The sequence below is a fragment of the Geotrypetes seraphini genome, chromosome 8 (assembly GCF_902459505.1).
Source record: "Geotrypetes seraphini chromosome 8, aGeoSer1.1, whole genome shotgun sequence".
Classification (NCBI taxonomy): domain Eukaryota; kingdom Metazoa; phylum Chordata; class Amphibia; order Gymnophiona; family Dermophiidae; genus Geotrypetes; species Geotrypetes seraphini.
Window position 1 is genome coordinate 124,682,866 of NC_047091.1, and position 18,635 is coordinate 124,701,500.

The 18,635-nt window shown below is 43.5% G+C and overlaps 1 protein-coding gene across 4 annotated transcripts in view; it reads right to left on the reverse strand.

The window, feature by feature from the left end:
* Window positions 1-703: 703 nt before the first annotated feature.
* Window positions 704-18,635, reverse strand: part of LOC117364690 — a 195,761-nt gene continuing 177,829 nt past the window's right edge. For all 4 annotated transcript variants that reach the window (XM_033954170.1, XM_033954171.1, XM_033954172.1 and 1 more), the window contains one exon: window positions 704-939. In XM_033954170.1, coding sequence (XP_033810061.1) covers window positions 869-939 — 71 coding nt within the window. In that variant the 3' untranslated portion in view covers window positions 704-868. The remainder of the gene's footprint in view (window positions 940-18,635) is intronic.

The following is an 18,635-nucleotide window of genomic DNA, read 5'->3' on the forward strand; positions in this document are numbered from 1 at the left end:
CTGGTACTTCCTGCTCCAAAAATACCTCATTATGAATCAGCTCATAATTCTGCTTTTTTCTTTTAATCTCCAACCTTATGGATCGACCTTCCACAAGTTATTCGACGTGAACTTTCATTTCCAAAATTTAAGCCTATGTTGAAAACTAATTTTTTTTAGCTTGGCATTTAATTTGATATCATTTTTAGATTGTCAGTGGACATGAGAAAACTGCATTCAGGAGACCACAACAAAAAGAGAATTTTTTTCTCATCAATATTTAGATTAGGTCTTTCCTATTGATAATGGCATTCTTTTCTTGTTACACTAATGTTTGTGAGGCTAGTCCATTATAAAGTTGGCCCTTCCTACATGCAAATGCAGAGCATTTGGATGTTTCCAACCTGGACATTTTTATGGTCGAAAATGGATATAACTTTGATCGTTTTGGCAGCTTGTACATCCCAGTAGCCTAGATATGCAAGTAAACAATTTTTCCCCCAATTTTTTTTGGGACGTCTAGCAGTTCGGTTTTCAAAAATGGCCCTTTCTATACCTCTGAATTTGGACGCTTTGCAGGAAATGTCCAAAGTCGGACTTAGACATCTTATTGAAAATGGCCATCTACATGTTGCCTGTAACCCGCTTAGAACTCTAATTAATGAGGATTTGGTGGGATATAAGATAGAAGACAAACAAGAAGGAAAACTGCAGAGATGATGTATAAGATGCCAAGTCTTTAATCAAAAACCAATAATACTTTGTATCCAAGATATGGTCCAATTTGGGTTAAAAAATTGGGGCCCAACATGATCCCTGTTTCGAAAAAGCACTCCTTCCTCAGGGGTCCAAAAAGGTATTAAACCTACTTCTTAGGGAACCATACGGATTACAACTGGATAGAAAAACGATTGGTTAAACCCAAAAACGAGTCAAACAAGCTCTTTCGCAGTGCGATCTCTAAAACAAAAGCACATAACATAACAAAAATAATTAGAATATAATGAAAACTGTACAAGAGCAACCCTAAGACACAAAAATAATCTAAAATCATCCAGTCTGCACAGATATCTGACTCCGTAGAAGCAACAGAAGTTTTATTCCAGAAGCCCCGATGGGATAAACCCCTTTTATATTGGCCCTCCCACAACTTCTCATTCAGATTTGGGGGCCTTTCACTTTCTCAGCTGTATGCTTGCAGCTATATTCACCCCTAAATTCCAGATTATTTTATCCCCAATTCTAATTCATCTCTACAGAACATTACTTTGATTTTAATGACAAAGATGGGAACTGTCTGCCATTATTTTCTTGGAGTTTGCTGATTAAAATGTGCTCCTATCCCTTCTGCCTCTGCACAGGGTTTGTACTGGAGCAGAGAGTGTTAATCTTGAATTGAAGAATGGCATAGTTGGATTCCAACCTTGGAGGGCGAAGGAGGCAGCAGTTGGGCCATGATAAGCACTGTACCAACACACACACGATCCCCAGTTCTGGCCCAATGCCTAGTGCCTCACGAAGAGGCACAGATACAGTACATATTGCTGCTGCTCGGTTACACAGTCACAAACCCTGCTCTCAGTTTTCAAACATATAGTTTACAAAGAAAATAATGAAGCAAAATATTTTCAGAATGAAACAGTACCGAGGAAAGCAAATACTTAAGAGGCGTATGTAGCTATATGCACAGCGCAAAGGTGGTTCTCTGTGCCCTGTTACCGATATATATCACCCCACCTGAATGCCGTGGTGTGTGCATGGTATATGGGAGCATGAGAATATCTGTGCAGGGAACTACCACTGCACACAGCCTCTGATTAGATGTGATGTCTAACCAACCATCGCCCTTCATACATTCACAACCTGGCACACATGCATAGTCAAGACATTGCAAGATCAGATATGTACATGCTGCTGACCTGTATGCAGTGGGGTACATGGATAGGTAAGGTGGTGTGTGGGTAGATGTGCACCTCCCGCATGCTCAAATACAGACACAACCCCCATCAATATGAGAACAAGTGTATGTGTGTGTGTGTGTGTACCTATATCTGGACTCAGTGAAGCAGATCTGGTGCCTGACTACAGCCCGAAGTACAGCATACATGGATGCTCTAGTTCCACAAATTACTATATTTGTCCCTGGTTTGGGCATTAAACTGACAGTAGTGATGTGCAGAAAGGGCTTTTTTTATAATTGGATGGAAGAGAAAACACAAACGCAGCTGTCTATATCCTCTTTCATACAGTAACTGCTTTGAGAGGATTATGCGAGAAGGAGTTTGAATTTGATCTTAAAGGGAGGTTCTGGTGTTTTATCTTTACCACTTCAGATACCAAAGTCTGTTCATGCCTCAGATCAATGAAGCAGTGCTTCTGAATGCAGTCAGCTCATCGCATTGCCTTGCCCCTATCCTGTCCCAGGGCCGGATGAGAGCAGCTGGGGTGTTCTTTTTCTGCTCAGCCTGTGGAAGATGCTCCTGCCTCCATGGCAGCACCGGATATTATCTATGCCACTTGGCATGTCTCATGCTGGCAGTGGCACTCTGCTGTGCTCTGTCTCCATCCAGCTGCAGACAGACTTGATTTCTCCTGGGAGCTGGGCTGCGGCCCAAGCCTGTCTTGCTGAGGGATGTAGATGCAGCCTTATGAGCTGTGGCAGTGGGAGCAGGTGTTCACAGCTCCCAGTGATGTGCACCCAGGCTGACTCTTTGCCAAATCCTGTCTGGGATGAAAGTGAGAAACACAGAGGCAGCCCCACACGCACTTATGACGTATAACCCTGCACCCAGCATCAAATCTTAATGTTGTGCTGACAGAAGATATTTAGAAATAGCAGGGACAGAATGTTCCAGACCTCATTCAAGATTTGGAAGAGCTGTATCAAAATCAGTCACAGATCTGCAACCCAAAGGCAATTCCAAGAACACGGAAATCTGCAGTTCAAGGCTCAAGGCCTGTCTTAGGCAGGGGTGACAGGGACAGTAGCCCATTTTTCCCTCTCTCTCCCCCTCCTGGGTGTCTCCTTCTCCCCACCTCAAATCCAGCATCCCTCCTGGTTGTTCTAATCTAATCTAAACTGGGATTTATGAGTCACACTAAGCCTAAATAGGTTCAAGGTGACTTACAGTACAATTTAAAAAGATATAATTTGATACAGTACAAGGATGCTATAGGAAATACATTTCAAAACAGTTTGAGAGCAGGTACTGTACAAGAAAAGATAGACTAGAACTGTTTGAGAAGTGGTGCTACGAGGTAGAAGGTGGAGGTAAATTTATAATCCAAAATCATATGGATGACAGTGTGTGTAGTGTCATAGAAGTTGCAGGGTGTTTTGTAGGTTCAAGGGCCAGTTTCATGTGGTGGATATGGTGACAAAGAGATAAGTCTTTAGTTTTAACGTGATGTGGTTCAGTTCAGATCTGATGGTAGTTGAAAGGTTGTTCCATATCTTTGTGCTGATATATGTAAACATAGTGTTGAAAATACATTTGTATCTGAGGCCTTTTGTTGAGGGGTAGTCCATCTGAAGCTTACTAAGATGTCTGGATGAAGTGGACCGTGAGGAAGTGAATAAGTTTATAAGTGGCATGGTGAAACTCACATGTAGGATGTGGAAGATTATACAGGAGATTTTTAAGAGATTGGTGGAGCAGCTCCTATGGCTGTAGAGTTGCCCTGAAGGTTCCCGGGTTCTTCCTGTAAGTGGTAGCATGTCAGAAGGACGTTGTGGGGGTGGATTGACTCTCCCACACTGGCCTCGACCTGCTTCATTCCTCCATCAGCCTTAGGGATTGGTGGAGCAGCTCCTATGACTGTGGAGCTGTCCTGAAAGTTGCTGGGTTCTTCCTGGAAGTTGCGATCTTATCCCTGGCATTAGCAGCGATTAAGGCACACTGCTGTGGCTGGCATCAGGACCTTCCCTCTGCCAGGTCCTGCCTATGCAGAAGCAGGAAGTTACCTCAAAAAAGGCAGGACCCAACAGAGGAAGGTCCGATGCTGGCCATAGTAGTGTGCCTTAATTGCTGCAGGCACCAGGGATGAAGCAAGTTTAGAGTAGAGCTGTTCGATTCAAGAAAAAAAAATTGATTTGATTCAATTAGCTGGTGGGTTTATTTTGCAGCTTCTTCACCCACCCCATCCCCTTTGCCCCTGGCGCTGTCATGTGTAAACAAAACAAACACTGTTAGGTCCTAGCTCGTGCTCGCTGTCTAACACCAGCTCTGGCAGGATACACATTTAAAATCAGATGTATTATAATCACAAAATAGAAAATAATTTTTTTTTTCTCCCTTTTATTGTTTGGTCATTTTATTTTTCAAATTATGTAGGACTCAGGTTCTGATTTCTGTTTGTCTTCTATTAACTCACTCACCAGGGTCTCCTGCCTTTTGACATTTTCTTCTTTCTGTATGCTCACTATCCATCTTCCATCTCTGTACCTTTCCTTCCCTTCTTTCTCCTCCTCCCTGAAGGTTCAGCACCCTCTCTCCCTTCCCCTCCAGATCTCAGTCCAGTGTCTCTCTCCCTTCCTTCTAGCACCCCCCCAGCCCATGTGGCCTCTCTCTCTTCCCTTCCCTCCAGCCCACCTTACCCCATGTGGTCATCACTCTCTCTCTCTTCCCTTTCCTCCAGCCCACATCCACCCCATGATATGGTATCTATCTCCTTCCCTTCCCTACCCCAATGCCCTAGCATCTTTCTCCTCTCCTTCCTGTCCATCTCTCCCTCTCACTCCCCCTCAATGCTCTAATATCTCCTTTTCTTCCTTTCCGTCCCTCCCATCCCCTTGGTCTGGCATCATTCTCTCCTCTCCCTTCTCCCATCCCTCCAATTGGATTACTTTCTTCCTTACCCCTCCCTCTCCCCAATTGCATGCAGTTTTCCTCTACCTCCCCTCCTCCACTGATGGATATCTCTCTCTCTCTCATCATCGACAGCCTTCACAATTCGCTGCTTTGCAGGCATCAGTTCTCAGTATGGGTGCCAAAGTGACAGACTGGGTCAGAAATTGGTTGAGCGGAAGGCAACAGAGGATAAGAACATAAGAATAGCCTTAGTGGGTCAGAACAATGGTCCATCAAGCCCAGTAGCCCATTCTCACGGTGGCCAATCCAGGTCACTAGTACCTGGCCAAAACCCAAGGTGTAGCAATAGTCCATGCTATTAATACAGGCTTCCCCCATGTTTTTATCAATAACAGACTATGGACTTTTCCTCCAGGAACTTGTCCAAAGCTTTCTTAAAACCAGCTACGCTATCTGCTCTTACTAAATCCTCTGGCAACGCTCTGAGGAAAGGGATGTTATCAGTGGTGTGCCTCAAGGTTCGGTTTTTGGGCCTGTTCTTTTTAACATTTTTATTATATGGCTGAAGGGCTGTCTGGTAAAAATTTGCCTCTTTGCAGATGATACCAAAATCTGCAATAGAGCAGACCCCCCTGATGGTGTGGATAACATGAGGAAGGATCTAGCAAAGCTAGAAGAATGATCTGAAATTTGGCAGCTAAGAAATGCAAGGTCATGTATTTGGACTGCAAAAAACCAAAGGAAAAGTACAGTTTAGGGGTGAAGAACTTTTGTGCATGAAAGAGGAGTGGGACTTGGGCATGATAGCATGTGATGATCTGCACCGGGTCCTGCAATTACTAAGACTGGTCCTGCTGGGCCTTATGGTGATCTCACGCATGGTCAGGCCACTTGGAAGGATCACATATACTTACACCTTGTGGTGGCATCACATATGTATTAGGCCTTGTGGGAATATCATATGTTGAGGTTGATTTATTATAGCCAGTTACTGCACTTTTTTAGTGAACTGGCTGTATAAAGAAAATGGATTGTAATATATTTGTGTACGACACTGCTGAAGAGGTAGAAGGAAAAGTTTACCTTTTTGCAGATGTCACAAAGAAGTAACACAGTGAACATCCCAGAGGGAGTAGAAGATGTAAGAGAACTATGAAAATTAGAAGAATGATCTAAGGCAGGGGTGCCCACCCTTTTTTGGCTTGCGAGCTACTTTTAAAATGACCAAATCAAAATGATCTACAATAAAAAATTTAAAAAAAACACAAAGCAGACTGTACGCAGAGAAAATATTACTTATCATTTATATTTGGGTTTTTTTTCAAAGAGGTAAAGGCAGATGACTTTAAAATATGCAATGTCACCTCAGTAACAACTATACAAAAACAGACAAATAATAATTTTATTTTTTATATACCGCCAAAGCCAAAGTAGTTCGAGGTGGTTTACAATATGAAGAGCTGGGCAGTCAGTGAAGATATAACAATGAAGTCCTTGAATACAATGAATTTTTAGAAGAACAGTGATGTCTTAGAATACATGCATATTTGTGGGGGGGAAGAGAAACAGAGTGAAAGTCGCATTGTAGAGACATCAAGTACAAGTAAGTGAAATACAGGGGAAAGTCTTTAGGAGTTCTTGGTTACAAATCGGTTAAACAGGTTGGTTTTGACTAGTTTTCTGAAGTTAAGGTAGGATGAAGGGTGCATGATGAGATTACTTAGCCAGCCATTCTGTTGGTTTGCTTGAAACGCAAGAGTTCTGTCAAGGAATCTTTTGTATTGGCAGTTTTTTATTATTGGGTGGCTGAATATTTGTATTCTGCGTTTTGGCCTGGTGGAATAGTCCAATTTAAAGTGGGTGATCAGGTATAGGGGAGCCAAACCCAGAATGGATTTAAAACAAAGGCAGGCAAATTTGAACAGCACTCTTGCTTCTAGGGGTAGCCAGTGGAGTTTTTGATAGTAAGGGGTTATGTGGTCCCATTTTTTTATATTGAAGATCAGTCGTACTGCTGAATTTTGTATGATTCGGAGATATACCCCCTCCCTTTTTACTAAACCACAATAGCGGTTTTTAGCACAGGGAGCTGCGTTGAATGCCCTGCACTGCTCTCAATGTTCATAGGCTCCTTGCGCTAAAATCCGCTACTGCAGTTTAGTAAAAGGGGGCCATAGTGCAAAATATAGACAGCAGATATAAATTCTCAAAACGGACACATTTTGATCACTAAATTAAAAATAAAATAATTTTTCCTGCCTTTGTTGTCTGGTGATTTCATGAGTCTCTGGTTGCACTTTCAGCCTCCTGCATGCTTCGTCTCCTCCAGACCTCATTCCATTCCCCAACCAACATCTCTGTCCTTCCATGAGTCCAACTTTTTTTTCTCTCTCCCTGCCCCTCCCCTTTTTCTTTCTTTCTTTCTTTCTTTCTTTCTTTCTTTCTTTCTTTCTTTCTTTCTTTCTTTCTTTCTTTCTTTCTTTCTCTTTCTTTCTTTCTTTCTTTCTTTCTTTCTTTCTTTCTTTCTCTCTCTGTCTGTCTTTCTGTGTCCCTGCCCCTTTCTTACTTTCTTTCTCTCTCTGTCTTTTTTTCTGTCTCTCTGCCCCCCTTTCTTTCTTTCTGCCTCCCTGCCTGTCTTTCTGTCTCCCTGTTCTGCCTCTCTGTCTTTCTGTCTCCCCTTTCTTTCTCCCTAAGCCACTGCCAGGGCTGTCGTCTGGGAACAGACCCCCAAGCTACCGCCGACTTCTGGAAACACCGCCGACTTCTGGGCCCCCAGGCTACCGCAGATGCCGCCATTGCTTAGTTCTTCATTTTCCGATGCTGCAACAGCCAGCAGCCTTTTCCCTAACGTCAATTCTGATGTTGGAGAGGAAGTTCAGGGGCAGCCAGGCAGCGATTGGTTGGCCAGGAACTTCCTCTCCGACGTCAAAATTGACTTCGGGGATAAGGCTTCTGCACGGAGAGCTTGGGGCGGCGGTGGGGGATGTCGGGGAGAGGAAGGCTGATCGGCCCAGTAGATCGCGAAGGCAACGTGAGTCTATCACGGAGCCCGGGATGGGCTCCACGATAGACTCACTTTGCCTTCGAGATCTACCAGTCGATCGTGATTGGCGTATTGGGCACCCATGATCTAAGGTCTGACAGTTAAAATTAAATATGGAGAAGTATAGAGTTACACAATTGAGGTGTAGAAATCCAAAGGAGATGTATGAGATAGTGGATGTAATGCTGATAAGCACAGCTCAGAACAAAGGCCTTGAGGTGATAGTGTCTACGGATCTCAAGATACTAAAACAATGTAAAAAGGCTGTGACCATAACCAGAGAGGTGCTGGGCTACATAGAGAGAGACATAATCAGTGAAGAAAAGAGGTGTTAATTCCCCTGTACAGGTCATTCATGAAGTCCCACATTAAGGGCTCCTTTTACTAAGGGGCTCTAGCGGTTTTAGTGCGCGATCAAGATAAGCGCACACAATCCACGCGCTAAACGAAAAATAGTAACGCAAGCTCTATGGAGGCATTAGCCTTTAGTGAGCGCGGTATTGTAGTGTGCGCTAAAACTGCTAGCGTACCTTAGTAAAAGGAGCCCTAAGTATTGGGTTCCTTTTTGGATGCTGTATCTCGCTAAGGACATAAAACGACTTGAAGCACTTCAGAGAAAGATGACTATAATGGTATGGGGTTTGTGCCAAAAAACATATGAGAAGAGATTTGATGACTGGAATATGAATGCTCTAGAGGAAAGAAGAGGGGAGATATGATACAGATGTTTAAATACTTGAAAAGTATTCATATACAAACAATCTTTTCCAGAGATGTTGAAACAGTAGAACTAGAGAACATGAATTGAGGTTACAGAGTGGTAGACTTAGGAGTAACATCAGGTAGTACTTTTTCATGGAGAGGGCGGGGAATGCCTGGAATGCCCTCCCAGTGGTGGAATTCAAAAATGTGTGGGATAAACACAGAATCCCTATATAGGAAAAGGATGGAATCAAAACAAAACTTAGCAGTGCTTATTAAACAGCAGCTCCAGTGGCTGGGAGGTTAGGCAAGTGCCAGGCAGACTTATACGATCTGTATCCCAAATATGATAAGACAGGGCAGACTTCTATGGTCTGTGTTCTGAATCTGCAACATAGAACTGGATGGGCTGGAGAGGGCTTCAAAACAAACCACAGTGGAGTGATGTTGTGATGTTGATGTGCAACTTTATTCCTTGAAAGGCTATATCTACAAGAGATTCCTAGATGGAACACTATCATTACAAGCAGGCAAATGGAATAAACGTCTAACCAACTTTATCTCATATGCACTTTCTTACCAAACTTTTAGGAAGTCAATCAAAACTTATCTCTGATAAATTTCTCTGACTTCACTTCTGCTTTGATGTGGCTCTAATACCCTTCCAGGAAAAAATTGATTAACCTGTCCATGCTAATGTAATTTTGAAAGTTTTTTGTAATATCGCTTTCTGTATACAGTCTCTTCCTCCGTAATCTGCTCTGAATTGTTTGTGGTATTGCGGTATATAAAAATGAAGTTATTATTATTAATGATAGAAATCTGTGCGATGGCTATCGCACAGATTTCTATCATTAAGGAATAAAGTTGCATCAACATCACTTATTACTCCACTGTGGTTTGTTTTGTTCCTGTTTGGATTGTGGAGTTTGTTCCTGGTTTTTCTGACTGGAGAGGGCTTCAACCGCAGCTCTAATAGTTGGGAAGTGAGGCCAGTGCTGGGCAGATGTCTGTGTTTCAAAAAATGTGAAAGATGGTTCTGTAAATGCTCTGACGCTCATATAAATTCTTTGAGTGTTGGGGCACTTACCTCTCCAGCCCACACTAAAACCTCTAGTGCAGCTTGATAAAAGGGGTGGAAAGAGAGATGACAAGACTTTGGGGAAAGGAGGGAAATTAGAAATGGAATCAAAAGACTGAAAGCTGCCTAGAATTGACATGTGGAGAATGGTGAGGAAAAGGCAGACTTCTGTGTTCACAGACAAAAATCCTGAAGGACTTCTGTTGGCCAACAAAGACATTTATGGAAATGGAATAGATATTGCACTGTTTGTGGAAGAGAAAGTGTTTATGAACAACTGGAAAAACTGAAAGTTGTCAAAGCCATGGGGCCAACTGAGATTCATCCAAGGATATTGAAGGAGCTCAAACAGGTTCTGGTGAGACTTCTTAAAGATTTGTATAAATAATAATAATAATAATAATTTATTTTTGTATACCGCCATATCCAGGGAGTTCTAGGCGGTTCACAACAAATAGATGAATTACATACAGTGCGATTGGGAAAAGAAGAACATAGCAAGGCAATCGAAAGGTCAAAACTAGTTTACATTGACAATTTAGGTGAGGGAAGGGCTAATACAGAGCATATACAGTATGTACTGTAAGAGAATACAATTGGATTTATGAGAAGGGGGTGCAAAGCATGTTAGGTAAAAGGGGGGAGCAACAATCTTGGAAGGGTGGGGAAAAAGTGAAGGAAGAGGTGAGAAGCGTTGAGGAGGGGGAGGGGAGGGTTAAGGGTTTAATCTGTTGTAAAGAAGAGATTTTGATCTGTTTTCTAGTGTGGAGAAGGGGAACGTTAAGGCGGAAGTGGGGAGCATTAAGGATTTGGTCCATTGAAAAGTAGAGTTTTGAGCTTTTTTCTAAAGTGGAGGAATGAAGAGGCGTCAAGTATAATTTGGGCGAGCCATGAATTTAGTTTTGCCGCTTGAAAAGAGAAGGTTCGTTCGAGGAATCTTTTAAGACGACATGATTTCAGTGAGGGAAAAGCCAACATAGTTATTCTGCGGGAGCTCTTATTATTATACTTCAGGTTGAAGTGGGGGTAAAGATAGTCTGGTGACATACAGATACGGTTTTGTAACAGATGCAAGAGAACTTAAATAGGACTCTGGATTTGAATGGCAGCCAGTGCAACTTGTGGTAGAAAGGGGATATGTGTTCCCATTTCTTCAGACCAAAGATCCAGGATTTCCCCAATGAATATGTATTGAAAGCAGTGCATGCAAATAGATCTCATGTATATTCATTGGGAAAATCCTGAAACCCTGACTGGATTGTGGTCCTCGAGGAGGGACTTTGACACCCCTGCTGTAGTACAATTTGTAGTATCCAATGGCTTACAAGATCCAAGGCAACATGTCAAACAAATGTGATTGATTTCTTTGGATGACCAGAGAACTGGTGCAGTACTTGACTGATTTGTCTCATTCCTCTTGGATCATTCATTCTCACTTCATTTGCCTTCATCACAATCAGTAATTAATTATTTTCCCTCAAGCTCTATTCTAGCTCTTTTGTTGTTTAACATCTTTCTTATTTCCCTTGCTATTTAATACAAGAACAGTCAATATGTTCACTTTTATGGAATGAGGCCCTGTGCTAAACTAGCATGACTTGTAGTAAAAGAACCAAAAATAAAGAAATAAGGTGAAGCAGTAATCTATACAGAAATTTAAAAAAACAAAGAAACTCAACAAAAAACTGTTTCTGAGCAAATGATGTTGAGCTCACTGAGAACCATCAAAGGTCAAAATATGTGCAGAAAAAATACCTCAGAAACACTGCTCTGCTTCAACTGTGCAATGGAGTTGGCTACAGTCAACAGTCATCATGAAAACTCCACAAACATTTCTTCGTTTATATTAATGTTTCTTTATTTAAAGCAAACTTATGTGGAATTCTACTCAGTGAGTCTACTTACAGAACAGTGAGGAAGTAAGATTTATATAGGTTCTAAATTCAACCTTAAACTGTAAGCAAATAAAGCTCACTTATCTTGGACATCTTCAGCTAAATTCCGCCTGCAAAATTGCAACAAGTGTTATAACAATCCATTCCTGACAGGGAATCCCTGTTTCGCAACAGCTGCACTGTAACAGAGGACAGTCAGAACAGTAGAATCTTCTCCTGATGCAGCTGCTGCGAAACAGGGATTCCCTGTCAGGAATGGATTGTTATGGCACTTGTTACATTTTTGCAGGCGGAGTTTAGCTGAAGATGTCCAAGATAAGTGAACTGTATTTGCTTACAGTTTAAGGTTGAATTTAGAACCTATATACGTGTTACTTCCTCACTATTCTATGTATATGAACTCGCTGAGTAGAATTCCACATAGTTCGTTTGCCTTAAAATGAAGAAACAATATATGGGAAATGAGGAATTGTTCATTAAGTTTTCTTTGTGACTGATGACTCTGTTGCAAAATTGTAGCAAAGCAGTGTTTCTGAAGTATTTTTTTCACTCTGTGGGGTTTTTTTTTTTTAAACTTTTGGTGGTTCCCAGTGAGTTTGACCCAGCTTGTCATAAAATAACCCATCTTGACAGTAGACCTAATCATGCTATTTAAGCAGAGTCTCACTGCATAAGATGGGAGCCTGTGCTACAATAGCTCACATGATAACGTCACCATTAATGGAGGAGGAGAGCAAGGGGGAGAGATGCTGAAAGGCTGAGGAAAAATAGAGAATGGGGAATTATGGCTGGGACGAGGGGAAAAGCTGAAAAGCTGTAGGTAGATGCAGATTGAATTATACTGGTATATATACTCTGGTATTGTGTCCTTTCCACATACAAATATAAAATCATGCTTTTATTCTGAAAATACTAGTTACAATGCTCTTCTAAGTCCCGGGGGTGCCAAAACTGGACCAAACAGCACATGGCATATGCAGAACCAAGGCTGCTTTGAGTAGGAGCCAGAGAGAAACAGTCAAAACGCTGGGCTGTATTCTTTGGACTATACAAGGAGGATGGTATTTCAAAAGAAGACATGGAAAGTGCCCTGAAACGGCATCTGTCTATATTAGATGCAGAGAAAGACACTTCTGGATTAAATGGTTGGTGTTTTGTGCACGATTGTTAAAAATAGCAGATTAAAAAATAATTACTTCTGCTAGTATCTGCAATGGTTACTTTCATTCTAGCAATAAGGGGTCTCCTCTAATGCAGTAAGGAACCTGTCAACAGGATATAGGGGATAGGGAGGTATGAGGACTGATAAGAATGGGTTTTTTCCTCCCCACATCCATGCCTGTGTATCCCTGAAAGAGGGTGTTTAAATTTAGGGTGGAATTCCTATTTCTGTTAGTTTGTTATGGTTGTTGTTATGACATGGCAGGCACTCAATCGGGCATAGTTGAACTGAGAGGGAGGGTAGGACGCTACCACTCCCCCTGCTGGAAACTCCTTCACTGTGTCAGAGCCACCTTAATTTCCATAGCTCCTCCCAAGGAAGAAGTGGCATGGGAAGGGTGGAACCAGGAAGTATAAAAAGCGGGGTTGGATTAAGAAAGTATAAAAGGCAGAGTTGGGTTAAGAAGGCCCTTTAGGGTTACCATATTTGTTAAGACAAATAAAAGGACACATGGCCCTGCCCTCCACAGTCCATAGTCACCTTGCCCTATCATGCCGTCTTATTCCCCAGTCTTTCACTTACTCTATCTTCTACCCCTTTCCATCCAGCAGGTCCTTCTCTCTCACTTCCTACTTCTGTTCAGTGTGCCCCCCCTCTTTCTCTCCCCTTCACTCCTCCTCTCTCTTGGGTCTCCCCTCTGACTCTCCCTATCCTTCCATCCAGCATTTGTCTATGCCTTTTGCATCTAGCATGTCCCCTATTCTCTCATCCTTCCATTTAGTATGCCCCCTCCCCATCTTTCCAACAAGTGTCTCCCTTCTCTCCCTATCTTTCTATCCAGCATCTCCCCTCTACTTTTCTATCCAGTGTCCCCCCCCCCTTTCTCTCCTCATCCTGCATATTCTCTCTGTCTCTTTTCTATTGAGTATGTCACCTTTTCTCTCATCCTTCCATTTAGCATGTCCCCCTTCCCTTTCCCTCACCTTTCATCCAGTGTCTGCAGCATCTCCACATCCATCTATATCATCAGGCAGGGGGGCATAGGCTTCCTTCCCCTCTCTATCCCTTTTCCATCCAGTGTCCCGTTTTTCTCTCCTAATCCTTCCATTTTGCATGTCCCTCCTTCTCTTCCCTCATCCTGCCATCCAGTGTCTTCCCTCTACTCCTTTTTCACCCAGACCCCAGGGTCCCCTTTTTCCCTTGTCATACTTCTATTAATATGACCCCCCTTTCTCTTTCCCACTCCATCCAGTGTCTTCTTGTTCTCTCTACCTTTCCATCCAGCTGTTTTACACCCCTTCCCCCTTCCTGGGTTACCTTGGGTTCCCTGCTGCTGCTGCTTCCAATCTGCAAAGGAATAAGAAACAGGCGCGTAGAGCTGCTCTGCTAAGGGGCATACTGTTGGCTGTACTGGTCCTCTGCCCCGGAACAGGAATTGATGGCAGAGGGGGCAGAGAACCACTGAGCGGCAGGAGGCTGCTTCAGGGCTTCCCTGCCGGCTCTGCGCATGTGTCAGTTGCTTTCTCAAATGACTGATCGGATGGCATTACAGCGGAACTCCTGGATACTCATTTGCATGCAATCGCCTTTTTCAAATTATACTGTTACCAGCCCCACAGCAACCCAGAGGATTTTAACGATGATTTTAGAGCATCTGGACATGTGTCCTTTTGTTCCTGACCCTTTGAAGTAACAGGCTTCAGGTTTTTGAGGCCTTACTTATAATCTTTCACAATCTTGTCTGGCTGTGTCATTAATAGCCTACCCTCATCCCTCATGGTACCACACCATTTAATAAAATAAACCCCATGCTCTTTAACAGTGGTTCCCAAACCTGTCCTGGGGGAACCCCAGCCAGTTAGGTTTTCAGGATATTTGCAATAAATACTCATGAGTGGATTTTGTATTATTGAAAACTTTGAGCTCTGCTTAATGGGTGAAACTGTTGAATCTGTGTACTTTTCTTTGCTCAATAAAAATCATTTAAACATAAATACTCATGAGTTAGATTTGCATGCACTGCCTCCATTGCATGCAAATCTAACTCATTGTCAACTCCTTATTTCTTTATAGACCCTAACATCCATCTGGTTCTGGCCACTGTCTCATCACACTGCTTACATAGAAACATAGAAGATGACGGCAGAAAAGGGCTACAGCCCATCAAGTCTGCCCACTCTGCTTACCCACCCCCTGTCTATGCCCTAATGACCCAATTTTCTTATCTTGACCCTCGTAGGGATCCCACATGGGTATCCCATTTATTCTTAAAGTCTGGCACGCTATCTGCCTCGATCACCTGCACTGGAAGCTTGTTCCAATGATCAACCACTCTCTCTGTGAAGAAATACTTTCTGGTGTCGCCATGAAATTTTCCACCCCTGAGTTTGAGCGGGTGCCCTCTTGTGGCCGAGGGTCCCTTGAGAAAGAAAATATCATCTTCCACTTCGACACGTCCCGTGAGGTACTTAAATGTTTCGATCATGTCTCCCCTCTCCCTACGTTCCTCGAGAGTGTAGAGCTGCAATTTAGAGAGTGTAGAGCTTCGCAATTTAGAGATCCATCAGCAAAAGGAATAAGGTTAAAAAAATGCGGTGGGACTTGAACCCTTATTTCTCTGCTTTGTAACTGCTGCTCTAACCATTAGGGTAATCCTCTCTACCAGCTGAGCTTAATCTGCACCAAATAAGAACATATGAATAGCCATACTGGGTCAGACTAATGGTCCATTTGGCCCAGTATCCCGTTTTCACAGTGACCAATCCAGCAGGGACAACATAAACAGCTGAAACTAGATTGTTGTTTTGGATGTCCCTCTTCCTGCACAGAGTTAATTCCCAGGCTTTCTCCAGCAACCTTCACGATTCCTGCCTTCCTGGGGTAAAGCAGTCTCAGATCAGTTAGACCCTCAACCGTTACTGTAGCTCAGTACATACGTCTGTAGAAAATCTGGCACCTAGTCTTAGCTGCTTCTTCACCCCCACCTCGGACCCCTCCTTGTCTGAGCACAGATATTCATTCATTCCCATAAACCTGGTTGCTATGGGAATGACTGGGAACCCTGCTGGGCTTGCAGCCATGGAGAAGGCTACTAAAGGACCAGCAGAACACTGAGGCCATTATGTCGACATCTTGCAAGCAGAACACCCTTCCCTCCTCCTTCTCCTTCCTTCCTTCCTTCCTTCCACTCTGGGAAATCAAGCTACTAAAGAGGCCAGTGGGTGAAAGGTAATACCAGCTGCCCATAGTGCCACTTGGCATTTAAAAACCTTGGAACGAGTTCATTGGCAATGCCAGGAATAAGCCATGCAAACAAGAACTGGGAATAGAGTGATAAGAGAAAGAGAGACAGAAGTGAGAGAGACCTATACAAAGAGAGGACAGATATAAGAGGGAAGGGAAGATGTCAGTGCTTCTTGGTTCTACCCTGTAGTACCCCCTGCTATACCAATACTGAGATTCCCATATATAGCTCCTTACATACACCTAATTTCTAGCCTGCAGCATCCTATGCAGTTCCAATAGTGAAATTTTCATATAGCTGTGTCCATGCACCTCACTCAGACCCTGCACCACCTCCTACAATTCCACTACTGGTAACAGCAGTTAATGCAGCTGGTTAAAAAAAAAAAAAAAAAAAGTTGGACAAGTTCCTAGAGGAAAAGCCCATAGTCTGCTATTGAGACAGACATGGGGATAGGTAGCATGGAATGTTGCTACTAATTGGGGTTTTGCCAGGTACTTTTGACCTGGATGGGCCACTGTGGAAACAGGATACTGGGCTAGATGAACCACCGGGCTGACCTAGTATGGCTAGTCTTAGGTTATCTCATACACAGCTTTGCCAGTGCACCTCACTCTCACCCCTGCAACACCCCCTGAAATCCCATTACTGAGACTCTACGCACACACACAGCTCTACCAGTGCACTCCCATTCCGCAGAATCCCCTGCTATTCCAATATTGACTCCCATATTCAGCTCTGCTCATATGCCTCACTCCTACAGCTCCCCTTGCTATTGCAGTACTGAGGTCCCCATATTCAATTGTGGCCAAGTACCCTACATGGACTATTTGGGGCAGGCAGTGTCCATTGCTCTGAAAATCCATTGGGCCCAGCTGGCAAGATACTTCTGGCTTTGGGTCTACTAACCCTGAATATTCAATGCTGAGGCATGTGTGGCTTCCAGCAATGAATATTTAGGTATGACCGCTGACCTGGAAGTTAACCGGGCACTGGCTGATATTCAGACTGGTGCCTTGTTAACTTGCCATAAAGCTAGGACAGATGACTGAAAATTGCTGTTAAGTGTCTAAGTTTCAGCTCTGCCATAGCTCCACTCCCAGACCACCCACAGACTTGCTAGTTTTGGCCTAGGTGATTAGAGAGGATATTCAGTGGCACTATCTGGTTAAGTGCCACTAAATATCCCCAGATAGTCCTGTACAAGTGATTTAAATGGTCAGGAACTGGAAGGCTATTCCCACCCTTTCCTCAAGTCTCTTGTCACCAAAAAAATGAAGATCCGCACAGAAGAATGAACTTCAACAACGTCAAACCAGTGAAACTTTGAAGGATCCCCCCCCAAAAAAACCCCAAAAACAAACAACCAAGAAAACAACCAAACACAAACAAAACACAATCCACAAACAATATTTACAGTTTAGGGAAAAATTTAAAAAAGCTATTTCTCCTACATGTAATTCCAAAGTAAATAGAAATCAGATTTTCTTGCACTCCATAAACAATGTGTCTGCTCTGTCCTGGACCAGGTGGGCTGTCCATAGCAGTGTATGCAGGACCCCTCCTCAATTATCCCCTGTTTGAACCTTCTCAGTTCCAGACCTCTGTCTGTCCTAATACTCTTTTGTTCTCCCTAGCACAGAGAGAGAGGCTCCTCTCACTACCACTCTCTCCTCCCTGGGGTGACCTTTCCCCACTGGGCTTTGCACTCCAGTTTTCCATGTCACCCTGATTGGGAGACAAAGGAGCTCAGTTTCAAAATATAAAGATGTCCAACAACTGGCACATAAGCGGAACTCCGGGCCATTGGGAAAATGCTATGAGCCTTTGTCCAGTGGGTCTCCAACAAAGCCATTCTCATCTAGACGAACAACCAAGTAGCAAAGTTCTATATTATCAGGCAGGGGGGCATGGGCTTCCTTCCCCTCTGCCGGGAAGCTTGCCGAATCTGGGAGTTTGCCCTAACTTTCAACGGCACTCTATAGGCAACCTACCTTCCGGGCATCCACAACACCCTAGTAGACATGCAAGATCATGCACCTCGGCAGCAGAAATCCGTGCAGAACTTACACCTTGAATGGTGAGACCTTAGCTAGAACTTCAACAAAACGAGACTTGGGAGTGATCATCAGCGCTGATCATGTGGAGAAGGATTCATCTAAGGCAAGACAGTTGTTAGGTTGCATCCACAGGAGTTTCGTCAGCCGGAAGCCTGAAGTCATAATGCCATTATACAGAACCATGGTGAGACCTCATTTGGAATACTGTGTGCAATTCTGGAGGCCACACTACAGAAAAGATGTGCTGAGAGTAGAGTCAGTGCAACGGATGGCCACCAGGATGGTCTCGGGGCTCAAGGATCTATCGTACGAGGAAAGGTTGAAAAATTTGCGGCTGTACTCACTCGAGGAACGTAGGGAGAGAGGAGACATGATCGAGACGTTTAAGTATATTACCGGCAGTATCGAGATGGAAGAAGAGATTCTCTTTCTCAGCCACAAGAGGGCATCCGCTTAAACTCAGGGGTGGGAAATTTCATGGCGACACCAGGAAATATTTCTTCACCGAGAGAGTGGTTGATCCTTGGAACGAACTCCCGGTGCAGGTGATCGAGGCAAACAACATGCAAGAATTTAAGAGCAAATGGGATGCCCCTGTGGGATCCCTTAGAGGGTTAAGCCAAGGAAACCTGTCACCAGGAGTGGGATCCCTAGGATA